General features: G+C 43.0%; 1 protein-coding gene across 5 annotated transcripts in view; it reads right to left on the reverse strand.

The window, feature by feature from the left end:
* The window catches only part of qkia (QKI, KH domain containing, RNA binding a), a 79738-nt gene extending 71495 nt beyond the window's left edge, over window positions 1-8243 (reverse strand). For 4 of the 5 annotated variants that reach the window (XM_005925644.3, XM_014334632.2, XM_014334633.2 and 1 more), the window contains exon 1: window positions 7812-8243. In XM_005925644.3, coding sequence (XP_005925706.1) covers window positions 7812-7956 — 145 coding nt within the window. In that variant the 5' untranslated portion in view covers window positions 7957-8243. The remainder of the gene's footprint in view (window positions 1-7811) is intronic. The other variant, XM_042222471.1, reaches the window with a different exon arrangement.
* Between the last annotated feature and the right edge of the window lie 6056 nt (window positions 8244-14299).

The following is a 14299-nucleotide window of genomic DNA, read 5'->3' on the forward strand; positions in this document are numbered from 1 at the left end:
AAGGGGGGGGGGGGTAAGAAAGAACGTTTCTGCACTTTGATATTTCCACAGGAGTTGAATCAAGTTTCCTGTTGCTGGCTGTTAGGGGGAAAAAAATTCACAGAGTCAAAGACAAAATTATTCATCGAACATTTCCAGGCATTTAAAGCAAAGGAGTAATTCCTACGTGTCACGGTGGCATTCGCATTAAGCCGAGCTAAAACACTCTATGAGAGCAAGTGTGGGGAAAACAAACACCAGGCTGGAGGTTAAGTGTTCTGACTGTGCTCCGGTGAAATTCCTGAGCTGGCTGCCAACGTTCGCTTTGCCATTCCTCCTCTGAAAGGAGAAAGAAAATGAATGCAGATCGGTGGGCGAGTGAGACGGGAACAGAGTGAGCATTCAGCTCTTCTTTTTTTTTTCCCCCCTCATCTCCTTTTATGATAAAAATAGGGGACGAAAACAGGATATGGTGCTGGTCAATTATAACCAGTGTATGTGTTGGGACAGTTCAGACTTTAAAAACAGAGTGGAAAGGGGAAAAAAGAGAGAAAATGAGGTGGACTTCTGTGAGTGAGGCCAGTGGGAGAGCTGTTTGAGGCATGCAAAGAATGTAGCAGGGTGGGGCCCATACTTCTGTAACTGAGAAATATAGCGCAAGTTGCGTATTTATATAAATGTGCAACGGAGGAACCAGATAAGAGGTGATTCATTGTGTAATCTAAAATAAGTAATAAAAATAAAATAAACTGAGAGACAGGCTCACCTCTGTGGGTCTGGAAACAAAAACAAAACAAAAACAGAGCTTGTCACCACAGCAAGAAAACAGCTCCCCCTCCCTCCCCGTGGCTGTCTGAAGGAAAACAAACCACTGAGTCCCCCTCTTTATAGCACTTTCCTGTCTGAAGCAGGCATGACTTCCTGGATATGTTATTCCATCAGACACAAAAATTTAAGACAGATTGTAAAAGCTGACAAAACTTGGGTCAAATGCAATGGTGGAGCTCTAGTTTTAGAGACGGGAACAAGTAACCCAATTTACTGAACAAGTCTGTGTCAGGAAGCTGTTGTAAGATTACGACATCCCTCAGTTCATCTTCCGCTTTAATCCTGCTTGTCATCATCTAATGAAACACAGAAACAAGTATGACTCCCACTTTAACAAGAACCACGATTTTCCAGGAAGATTTCCGGTCCATCTGGTTACCTTACTCTCTTATTGCTCATTCTGATGCAATGGCTCTGCTTTTAGGGAAAAATAAAGAGAGATAAAACTGCCTGCAGCCATGTGTGGCCTAACAGCCAGCAGCATCATAAGGAAAGACACTTAGTCTTGGCGACACAAGCCTGATAGTCAGCCAGGCAGTTGGGGCAGGGCACGAAGACAGGAGGCCAGGCAGAGAAATCGCTGATAAGGAGTCCCCAGCACTCACGGGATTGAGGCCTGAGATAAGACCCTGGAACTTGTCAGTGGATGACTTTATCATACAGCATCCACAGGGTGGGAGTGGTTTTTTCGGGGCGAGAGCAGCACCAGGGGAGCAAGATGGCTCCAGGGCCAGAAGCTGCGGTGGGGGTAGGCAGAGGTACAACAGAAGAAAGTGTCAAGCAAACGCTGTGACTCTGTTTCCTTCTACAAACCCTCCACATCACCCTGTCAGACTTGTGCCACCACCTAATTTATTACCAGGGAGGAGAGACCGCGTAAAGGAACCACATTAGGGCCAGAGTAAGGCCCACTAGTGTGTCTACCTGATGTGCATGCACAATCGTATATATGCAACTGTTTGTGGTACATCAGGTATGATTCTCTACTGGATTATATACAGAGTTTCTCCTGTCTCAAAATCGGACTTTAGGGGGAAGGGGTGGATGAAAACACATGTACAGCAAGCACAACTGGGCCAAATGTAGTTAAGGGAATGAGTCTGTGTTACTATACTAAACAAAGATCTGTTTATTTCCCTGATATTTCTGGTAAAAATGCTGTTTAAAGAGTTTTTTCCTTGGTAGAAAGTGTTTTAAAAAACAAAAACAATATTCATATGCTGAAAAAACCCACATATAACAGCAAGAGCACGTTTTCAAAGTCACGGGACGTATGTTGGAAGGTGAACCAAGTTTAGTGCTGATCTCAGCACATGAGAACTGGAGGAACACTGGTTCAATGAAACGCTGTAGTGGTACACTGCTAGCATTTCTAGATTATCGGTAGATATGAGAAGTTAAAACAAAGAAGTTAAAAGGTTAAACATTGCTGCCCTCATTAGCTGGTATCTGAAATAGAGCTTGCTTGAGATTATTTCGTGTTTTGTTAACATACGACACAAGGGAACTAGTGGAACTATCATGTTACGACACTGCCTGTTGCTAGCCGTAGCTGTGGCCCCAATGGACGCTGGCGCTTCTTTCTCGCCCTCTCTCTCTGACAGAAACCATTGTGGTCCTGTTGTTGTACCTGTAGAAAAATGACCAGATGTATGACAACTGCAGTAAACTAGTATATAACTACACAAAAGTAGCAATATAGCTACTGTACAGGTGTCTGGGTGCAAGCTTGGAAGAAAGAAAAACTGCAGCTGCTAACGCTTGCCGCTCTTATCTAATATTGTGTGCATGCAATGTGATGCATGGATCAAAGAGCCACAGAATTCAGCAACATTTAAAACACAATTTTATTCTATAAGAATATAATTAAATGTTTTAGAGAACTGTTAAATACTTTTAGACTAGCTGAGCATCTGGAGCTGGGACAACCAGGAACATCCCTGCTATAGACACCGAGAAAGGCAAAGTAATGATCAGTTTACCGTTGTTCTTTATTGTTAGATAACATATGCAGAAAAAACCCTTCAGAGTAATTTACCTGCCGACAGCTATATAAGAGGCACTGTGTGGGTCATATGCAGAATAACCAATAATCATAATATACTTATTGAGCAATCAAAATAGTTATTGGATTTCGCTCTAGGGGATTTAACAGGTTTCTGCTTGCAACAACAGCCTTGGCCTAACACCCCCCAACTTTATCTGTGTTCCCTTACAGCTCTGAGCACTATCTCACTTTGTGAGCTGTGCTCAATCTTGTTAGCTGCTAAATTGATTGCATGTCAGAGGTTACTGCAGGTCCAGCCCTGTGCCGAGGAACGCCAAGGGTCAAGCTACAGTGGGAGGGCAGTGCAGCAATGGCAGACACAGGAATACAGGGGGAGGAGAGGGGGGACTGCTATACACGAAAGACTGACAGAAATGTGGGACGTCAGGTAGAGAACAGAATTCAGACTTCCAGCAGTCACCCATTTATCACAATCTGTTCACTAAAACAGCTGTTCCCTGAAGACCAATTCCCCACAAACGCACCACAGTGGACAGCAGACTGTTTGTCCTCCAGAATGCTGACAGCTCTCACAGGAATGTCCTGTTAAAACGTGACACACAGAAATAAACAAGCAGACACTAAAACTGTATGCAAAGGGAAATGATGTAGCTAGGAACAAGTGGAACATTGCACCACGTGGCTTCACCGCACAATTGCACATTTAATCTATTATAGCAACAATCCACAAAAATAGGCACATTGCTAAGGCTGGGTATTGTGGCCCAAAATGCTGATTTTCCATTTTGGAGGCTAATGGATGATTTACTACGTCAATGTATTAGTTTACTCGCCACTCAAGACAAATTGTGACTCAAAAACAGCTTATTAAAATAAAACTGAAGGCCTGCACAAAACAAACAAAGAAAACAGCACCACTAGCAACTGCTAATGTTTACATATTGCAATTATAAAGAAAAACACTAAGAGCAGCTGGGCAACAATAACAAAATAGCGAGAGGGAGTACAATGTTATTCCCACCAAGCTAATGCTTGTGTAATTTCTCTTTGCTGGTGCCCGGTCTTGTTACACAAAATGAAAGTAAGACCACTAATGTTAGCCATTTTTAAACTGTGGTTTTGGAATTGAAACAGAAGCTAACATGTGAATCGCATTGCTCCCATTTTACAACATGCCTTTGTCTAAAGTCCTGAGCAGCTCTGCTGTGCATCTGCTGCTAGTTTTCAAAAACTTTACATGTCTTTGCAAAACTGACCAATTTTTATATCTGTGGAGTAATCTGACTACATTTCTTCATCTTCATTTCATCATAACAGGAGCTCAGAATAAATATATTGCTGAGAAATCTGACTATTTTGCCCACCCACAGACACTCATCAAACTTCATGGCAACAACTAATAAAAATCTTGCCATCAACATTTCCCGTACTTCACTACTAGGACTGCATTTCTAGATGTTATACAGTCTGTCTCCTTCTACCAAGAGAAAATATAGCAATTTGAAGCAGCTTGTTGGCAGGCAGATCGTAAAGAGAAATAAAAAAACTCCACAGCAGGTGTCACCTCAGGGAGATGAACAACTGCAACGGAAGGGGATTTCAAAAAAGGGGGGCACGTCAATCGGCCAAAGTGACCTTGAGGGACAACATGCACGCTGGGAAAGTAACGGGGTCGTCCGTGCACGCAGGCTTGCTAAAACAGGGCGGGAGTGGTGGTCGCACAGGAGGGTGGTGTCGGCTTTCTTGCGCACATGGAAACAGCTGTGTAGACATGCACAAAATGCTGGGCGGGAGGGTGGGGTGGGTTGGGGGAGATGAGCAGCTGTCGGAAGGGTGCACTGAGAGATGGGAGGAATTGGGAGAGTTTAAAATATTCAACTGCAACTGGTTATATTTTTGCTCTCATTAGCAGCACTTAAATCTGACAAAGGAAGGCATTTAAGCCGTTCAGTCACATTTAAGCCCACAAAACAGACTCAGAAAGCAAAGCCCATCCTCTGAGAATTAGTTTTAAACAATACACAAAAAACGTCCAACACTAATGTAAAGCTTTATCAACAAATTAGCACAGTCATTAACTTTTTGTTGTTTGGCACAGTATACTTGCCTTCATGGGACACCTTCAATGTGCAAGAAATGGCTGAGATATCGAAGGCACGTAGCATACTCCGTGGGGAAAACAGCGTAACTTGTTAGGTCAAATACAAGTCAGACCTCAGTCTATCCAGTCTGACTAGAAAGGAAAGAGAGATGCTATCTTTACTACTCAAATGTCAACTACCAACCGCCATTAAAAACTTTTTTTTTTTTTTTTTTTAAATCACAACTCTACACTACTTTTCTGAACTTCAGGAGGAGCAGACATCCAACATCACATGAAACGCAACATAAACAAGCCTGATTCTACTAGATGTGGTGGGGCCTGCTTACAATATATACAAGGGGACGAGGGGACCGAGAGGAGGTCTGCTCCAAATACCACATCAGAGTTTTGGCCCCCTCCACAGGGAGATGAAACCAAACAACAGAAGAAACCAGACAGTCAGTCAGACAGGCCTTCACTACCATCATCTGATACACACATGCAACTTTTAGCAGCAGGGTAAAGTTTGGGCTGGTGCCGTGGAAACCCTCAAAAACATCAGATGTGCCGTTTTAGAGGAGCGAGACTGGGAAGTTACAAGTGATTTCTTAAACACCAGAGGACTGGATGGTTTTGCAAGTTTTTTAACAACGGGCGCTGCAACGAAGCATCAGACCAGAGCACCGAGTCGCTTGCAGAAAGCAAATGCAATTTTTATCCAACTCCTCCTTGACTTAAGAGTCCGTTTAATGAACACAACTGGGAACCTTTATCAGCTCAGCCTTTTTAGTATTCCTGAGATGCAAACAGATACATTTTAGTTGGCCCCATGTATAAAAAGTCAATACGACAGAAATGCATTATTTGCATGGAGTTCTTTCTTTTTGAGGGGTTAACTCAAAAGTTTACCAAAAGCAGCAGGGCTGAGCTGTTAACAGTGTGGATGAGAGGAAAAAAAAAAAAAATAAGAGAATACATCTGCTTCCTAACTCTCCCTCAAATGAAAACATCAACACACCCAGCAGTCCCACATGACTACAATAAAAGTGCAAGATATTTCATCAGTTTTGTGAAGTATTTATGGGGTGTGGAGACGATCAAATTGGAGGCTGAAATCATTAAAAACAAAAAAATATGTGTGCATTGCAGAGCTGCAGATTTTCTGAGAACATCATGCATAAGAGACTTTAGAAAGCCTCAAACTAAATAAAAAAGATGAAGAAGTGCAATTTTCTACTAATAAAAAAGCACTATAAAAATGTCCTATAGGCAAATGAGAAGACTTCACTATTTACTGCACCAAAGCAGCACCCAGGCTTAAACTTAAAGTCAATGTACATCCGTTTAGCGTTATGCAAGCTTTAGTTTCATAGTGGCAATAGGTAAACAGCTCCGAATTTGTCTTGTTTATCGCCCATCAAGACGGCCAGAAAATCTTTGCAGACCGGTTTAGCAACTACATACTACAGAGCCTACTCATCCAGACATGTTACCGAAACTCATAGGCATGCGCTACTTTCAGGTCCTCTTTCCTCTTAAGAAATAGCCCGTTCATGCTGTAGCTTACGGGGTAGTCTTATTTTTAAATTCATCGTGATGTCCGATCCAAAGCTACACACAAAATGCATGGGGACAGTCTGCCAGGGGGCTGTGGCGCTCTCTAGTGTCCCCAGCTCAGTTACATAAACCACAGGTCCAACCTTCCGCTTAGACCAGCTTATGATAATGATACTATCAACATAAACGGCAAACAATCCTGGGTTATCAAAGCCACAGGGGGTGCCAAAATCAGTGACAGGGCGCAGGAAACAAATTCTGGCTGCCAAATCCAGCCTGGACGGCGCCGCTGACAAAAAAAGGGCGACGCAGTTTTGGTAGGGCAAGCTTGACTGGTTAAAAAAAAAAAAAAAAAAGAGGGGAAAAAAGAAAACACGACGGCAGCTGCAGCAGGGGAAGGAAATACAGACAAGCCCCCCTTTTAGGTTTTAAGGCAAATGTTGTAGTAGCCAAAAGAAGAGGGAGAAAGACAGCGGTGCCGCGTTTAATGAAAAAGTTAGACGGCTGAAATAATCTTCCGAGTACCGCCCCCCCCTCCTCGCAGCAACTCAGTGGCCATTGTTTGGGCAACAAGCAGAGACATTCCGCCGTGCTGTTAGACTCGGCCGCTGGGCAACAACTAACACGACCCTCGGAGTAAGGCAAAAAGAGAGGAACACGAGCAAACCCAAACACCCCCCAACGTGTGTTTATAGCAGTGTTAAGCACAGCAATTGCAGTCTGTTTATTACATACGTGGCCAAGTTAACGCCACTGCCTGGTTCTTGAAGAGTTCAGCAGACACCCAGACAGGCTAGCTGAAAATGTTGCTAACCCGAGCGGCTAAACTGCTGTGTGGAACATGTGGAACCAGGGCCCCAGAGATTGTTCTTTTTTTTCTTTTGTTAACTGAGAAGAACATTTGTATAACCTGAAATAAATAAAGATATTTTTATATCTTTATTTATTTTTATAAACTTGCCTGTTAACACGTCTGACAACATGACAGTGATATGCGATTTTTATTTCTTAGGCAAGTAAGAGAAAGTTTTCATCTCGTCGTCACAAAGTCAAGAGAGCAGCAGAAAACTCCGGTGGACTCGGAGCTCAGGGAGAAACAAACTCGCTCCGGTAGGATACTAGTGCGTTTCTTGGGTTGTATTGTGGGGCAATTCTCACTGGAAGTTGGTACTACTAAGCCTGCCACCGCCTGGAATATCGGGGTGCCCTCTGCTAGTGTATCCCCGGGTTTCGCTAACGATTTGCGGCAGGGATGCCCAGCGAAGCCGTGCCGACACCGGACTGCACCGTGGTCATGCTTTAACCCACTCCCCCACCTCTCCAACGAGGAGGGTGTCTCTCCAGAAGGCCACTTACCTTCATCCAGAAGCCTCTCTAGGTGTGTGAAGATGCCGCAGAGATTTGGCAAACTGGTCATGAGCTTCTTCTCGTTCAATAATTGCATTAAATAGTCGGGACTCGGCCTCGGTCGCTCCTTCACTTCGACCTCTCCGACCATCATCTTTGCGGCGAGAGCGGAGAACAAACCACCGCGAAGCACAGAATCCTCTTTTAAGGAAAAGAGAAAAAAAACGAAAAAAGAAAAAAAAAACTTGCGGCTCCTCGTTTCCCTCCTCCTGATAATCAGAAGACTCTGTGAGACCCCCCTAAAATCAGGTTTGGTTTGTTCTTGTTGTTTGAGTGGAGAGGGGGGACAAAAAAAAGAAACCGTTATCTCCCTTCCACAGACTCGTGCGCTGTACTCTCCTCTACGCCGTGTGCGCTCGGGGACGTTCGATTCCACCACTGTAGGCGCGAGAGCCTGTTCCACCGGAAAGGGTCCGCCCTCCTTAACGCTCATTGGACATCTTGCTTTACAGAGTAACCAATCATCCCTCAGATCCGAGCTACAGGGGCGGAGTCGAGTCGTTAGCGGAATGACGGACGGGTATTGTAGCCAATGAGACGCAGTGCGCAGGAATGCACATAATGCTTCTAATATGTTGTCAACAGAATAGAACACATTTACCTCCTCCTTCCCCCAAACTAACAGCAACATTTTCCAGATTTAATCTTAGTCTCTCATTCTTTGTTCCTTAATAGCCTGACACTGCCATAAGTGAGTTCATAACTGTCATACCACACCATTCATGTGTGTCAAAGGTTCATGCAGTGGAATGGCTTCATTTTAAGCCCAAAGAACAAACATCAGACACAGCGATATTTTCACCTATTGTTTACAATCAGATTTTTGTGTATGCATGGATATGTAGTATCCTGATGGAAATAAGAATACAGGTGTCTATACAGCCTATAGTGGCTGAGGCTTGGAGGGAAGCTATTAGAAGCCTGGATACCATTATAATTCCTACAAAGGGATATCAATAACATATTTTTTCATCTTCCAAATAAGATATGTCATTATTAGGAGAGCCATACAACCTCCAGTAAAGAAATGCTTTCATAATTAAATTTTTACCCCCTAGCAACATAAGTTGTAAGCATAGAACAACAGAATGACTGTCTCCAGAGTCTTTAGATGTGGAGCACTTTCAGCCATTAAGTTGCTCAGCTGTTCTCATGGCTGTGATTGCATTAACTTTTTCATTGGCGAAAGAACAAAGAAATCCTTTATATTGCACAAGGACATACATGTAGTGTCAAAACTTCAGCCCCGTTTGTCATTCAGACTGTATGAGGCCTGGTGTGATTCCAGGTCTCGGTAATGACGTGTATGGGTCTCCTAATCTATGGAGTAGTCAGCTGATTTGAAAAGTCATACGTGGGTTGAGTGCTTCATGCACAGGGTTTGTGTGCAGCAGAGGCAGTACACTTGCCAAGACCAACCTACGAATCAGGATGATTGTGGATTTCATGTGTGGGCTCCACTCTGGGATGCTAAAATATGAAATAAAGATCAAACTTGCTGTTCATATCCTACAACATGCCTATTGTTACTCAAGACTTGTACATCTTGTTATCCGTCTGGGACTGATTGATCAATGCTCTGGTAATCAATAGAGACTTTTCATTGTCCTGTCCTTGGGAGAACCTTTCAACATGTCCTTTGAAGATTAAAATACTTGATCGATGAAATGCACGCATGCAACCAGCTACCTCAACTTAGATCTGATTTGTGTGAAAATAAACCACAACTGGTGCAATTTTAACAGCTGTTGGTTAAGAGGCACCAAACTATGTCTGAGCCATGACCTTGGCAGCCATTCGATTTGTTTGCTTGTTGCTCACCCACTTGTGTTTTTGTATAACAAAAAAAAGGAAGAAAGTCCCTACAGTGGGTGCTTAAACAGCTGCATCATAACCTCCTGGCTTTACTTTGTCGCCACTGTGTTGCAATGAAATACAAACAATCTGGTCCAAGGTATTAGAGTCAGTGCAGCATGTCCAATAAACTGATCAAACAACACTAACTATATGTGGTGATGTGCTTGGACTAACATTGTCCCGCAGTATTATTAGCTCAAAAAACATATGCCACTCATAACATACCAATCAGCCAAATCGTTAAAGCCACTGAGATGTGAAGCAGATAGCATTGAGCATCTCACTGTAGTGCAACGTTCTCTTGGGAAACCTTGGTTGCAATCACGTGGATCTTTCTTTGATACATAACAAATGCACCCACCGGTCCCACTGCAATTCCATCTGCTAACGGTGGGCTCCCTTAGCAGGATAGTGTGCACACATATTCAAATCCAATTCAGGATCCACAGAGGCTCAACTGTAAAACTCATAGGTTCCACAGAATCTGCCTGTCTGCCAGTGTCAGGACCCCAAAGGACTGGTGTCCATACCCTGATGTGTTTTTGAATTTTATTTATAATAGCGCCAAATCACAACAACAGTTCCCTTAAGGCCCTTTACGTTTCAGGTTACAGACCTAGCAACAATACAGAGAAACCCCCAACAATAAGACAACACTCCATGAGCGAGCACTTGGCGACAGTGGGAAGGAAAAACTGCCTTTTAACAGGAAGACACCTCTGGTAGAACCAGGCTCAGGGAGTGGCAGCCATCTACTGCGACCTGTTGAGCGCGTGGGGAAGGACACAAGACAAAAGACACACCGTGGACAAGAGTCAGAGATTAATAATACCTCATAATTAAATGCAGAGAGGTAAATAAAACACAGAGAGTGAAAAAGAATCCATCAGTGCTTCATGTGAAGTTCCCAGCAGCCTAGGCCTATTGCAGTGTAACTAAGGGAGGGTTCACCGTCACCTGATCCAGCCTAACTATACGTTTCATCAAAAAGGAACGTTTTAAATTTCTTCGCCTGTTCTGGTGTGACAAAGAGGGAACCTATACAATATTAGGCCGTTGAGTATGACATCAGGGCTACATCCAAAATGCCTGCTCAAAACCAAAAGAAAAACGCGTGCAACCGGCCGTTCAGCCCTAGATGAGGGCAGTTAGGAGAAGAGCATGCCACAGAAGGCTTCCTGTCAAAGCAGGAGGACAGGTATGGTTGCCTTAACAACCGGTGCAACACATTCTTGGATATAGCTACATACATTACTGCTATAATTACTGAGCTTCTGGTCAGACAAACTGAGCTCAGAAGAGACAAAATCCTGCTTCAGATTGTTTTTGAACTACCTATTATACATCAAAAGGACTTTACGATCTAAAACTCTATACTTGAAGTGTCTGGAATTAACTATTTGATCATAATTTCAACCAGTGACCAGGGAAATTCAGATATGAACGCTTTTGCATAAAGGCTCGTCACTTACACTGCCACCAATTATACAGGATATGTAATATTAGTCCCATCGTCCAAATGGTCTGCATTATCACAGGGCTATCTTAAACCCCAGATGATAAAACATCCCTTGAAGTCAAACGCTGATAAGTGATTTCAGCGGATAAGACTAAGCAGATAGGCAGAGGAACGAGAAACCCAATTTTCATGTGACTTGGAGATAGCTAAATTGTTCACGGTGTTGACTTTATGTTTCTCTTTTTTCCCCCCTCCTGCCTTATTCTTTGAATATAAGCGATGGAAAAAGTCATAGTCTTCTAGCATCAAAAAGAATCTGGCATTTATTCTGAGCTTTGAAAATGGGCTTAGTTCTTATCACCAACGGTGTGCATGGTAATTTGCACCTTGCCTTGCGCTCATTCTTCTGAGATGGGTCACATACGCCCTGTGTGTGTGCGTGAGTATATACGTGTGTGAAACAGCAACAGAGAGTTAGAAGAACTGAGCGAGACGCAGCAATAGCATACGTAAGTGTGTGTGTGTGTGTGTGTGTGTGCCCATGCATGCTTGTGTCTTCTGACAGCCCGAGAGTAAACAGAAACGATATTAATCCCCCCCCTTTTGCTCCCTCTGCCCTTGTGTTTTCGTCATTTTTAATAACACGGTTTCTATTCAACAATTAATCCAATTAACAAGGATCCAGATAATTAATGAACATGCGTTTAGGCCCTTTTGAAGAGAGGCTGTTAGCTCCCTCACAATGAGCTTTGAGAGCGCCTTGGGTTCTCGAATGAAAGTATGCTGCTGGAAACAATCGAGCCCTCGGTAGGGCCCCTGCAGCTTTTCACGGCTTGCCTCGGGGGCCACAGCCGCGGGAACGCGAGTCAGAGCTGGTGACTCTGTCGAGGCAAGGCTGTCTGCGATAAAGACTGCAGCTCTGGAGGAGGCGAACAGAGAGAGACCCACGGGCTCTGATAACACGCATACATACAAACAAGTACAACATCTCTCTCTTTTTCTACCAACTTGCTAGTTCGGGGACTGTGGGGAGAAACTGCCGGCAGAATCTGGGTCATTTACATTTTGAGGAAGGTGTGAGCACAACGAGAAAGAAATAAATGTCCTTCTAGCAACCACAGCACATACAGAGAAACGCATAATGCCCCTATTATTCATTTTAACTTGTATCATAGGCGTGACATGACAAATGCACTATTCTTCCTTGTGCATTGTTTCCCTCACACTTGTTTGTGCTTGGTGGTACTAAACAGTGTCCATGCAGTATTTTTTTTTTGTCTTCAAATAATCACCTGATGTAAGCATTGGAGATACAATGGACAAAGAGTAAGCGAGTGTAAGTGAAGCAAAGGTGGGGCATGTTCAGATGACAGGCTAATAATGAACTTCCCCTCTAGGTATACTTTAGTGGTCTGTAAAGATTTGCAAAGGTCAATCAATTTACAACCTCTAAACTGCTTTGTAGGCACTTATTTTAAATGTCAATATTGCCACATATGTTGATATTTAACTGTATCTGTGTTTACCTCTCAGTAGCTCCTATCGCCTATTGTTAGGAGAAGCTCCAAACATTTCTGGACAGAGTAATTAAAAACTGCATTTTAGCAGTAAAAGTAGTTCTTAACTTTGAGAAGCTGAGAGGTAATTTGACTTTTTCTGGACAATTCTTCCAAAAATACAGCCATAATTTATTATGAAAAAATATTTCAATAGTGGAGAGTTACATTAATGATTAAATTGGGGCAGCATCACTGAAAATACTGGTTTGAACAGCCATTTTGCTACTAAAATGTGTTTCCAGTGCTGCTAAACATCTCTGCCATCTGTCAGAATTCTTAATGCTCATCAGACTCAATTTTTCCTGACAGTATAATAAGTGAACAGCAGCACCGGTTGCATTAAAACTGTTCTGTTAATTTACATCATCTTTTTAGTTTCGTGTAATATTAAAAATGCATTCAGTGAAGCACACAGCATACACTATAGTTAAAAAAACAAGAAGCCCTCTTAGCTCTGAAAAAGTGAAGCCATTGTGAAAGTAATGAATAAGCCTGATATCCTTCTAATGACCAACAGGGGGTGACCCTGCATGTTGGAGTCATAGATGGTACAAAATATGGATATGACACGCGGGCTGGAAGCTGCAGTCTATCTAAAGCCCAGCAGATGTGGTTGCAAAAAGACCTCTGTTCCTATGTGACATCATGCGCACATTGCTCAAGGGTTGTCCGCCATATTCGATGTGATGGAGCCAGTGGTTGCTAGGGAAAAATTATATTGGCAGAGGTTTCTACCTCTTGAAATTAATTGCAATTTCCCAGATGGTTGTGGACCAGTGTCTTGGCCTTCGTGACTGGGGGCCTTAGTCACTTGAACCTGTATGATTTTTAGATCCAAAATGGCCGACAAGTCAACGTCACATGGTCACGTGAATGTAAACCCCCAGTAGAAGGCTTTGGAGCACCAGTTTTCTTTCTGTCGTGACTCTGTAAAAGCTTTCCCGCTCAGTTTATGGGCTCAGCCGCTTATTTTGGGTCAAACTGAATAAAATGAAAGTTGCCAATCACAAGTTGTTAGCCAATGAGTTTCACAGACAGACCCACTCTTCCCATTCACATTTCGAAATGTTCAACTTGAGGCTTCAACTTGAGAGATCAGTGGCTGACGACATCATGGTTACATCCATTTTTTATACTGTCTGTGGCTGCAAATAAGAAGACATTAAAAAACGAAGACCCCAACTTTGACTATTGTGAAAGATGCTAATTTTGGGAATTATGTCCCCTTTTGGATTAAAATTAATGACAGACCAGATAAAGAAGGACATTTTAAGGAATCAGCTGCTGTTTTTCTCTGATAAGTACATTTTAAGTGCCTTTCCCTATCCAAGACTATCATGTCATTAATATCACAGGGAATCACTCATAGCCAAGCTAGCTAGCTAGCTAGCATTAGCTTTGGCTCAGTCTTCTTTTCCAAACATGGTCACGTCCCATTTCAACTGAAATGGCGCTGGCCAAATGCCAAATCAATGTGTAATGACATGGTGGCTGCATTCATCTTCTATCTACAGTCGATGACACATAACAGTGGACTGTCAGTCAGTCACTTCGCACATCAG

Source organism: Haplochromis burtoni, unplaced genomic scaffold (assembly GCF_018398535.1).
Source record: "Haplochromis burtoni strain Fernald_Lab_line unplaced genomic scaffold, NCSU_Asbu1 Contig_86, whole genome shotgun sequence".
Classification (NCBI taxonomy): Eukaryota; Metazoa; Chordata; class Actinopteri; order Cichliformes; family Cichlidae; genus Haplochromis; species Haplochromis burtoni.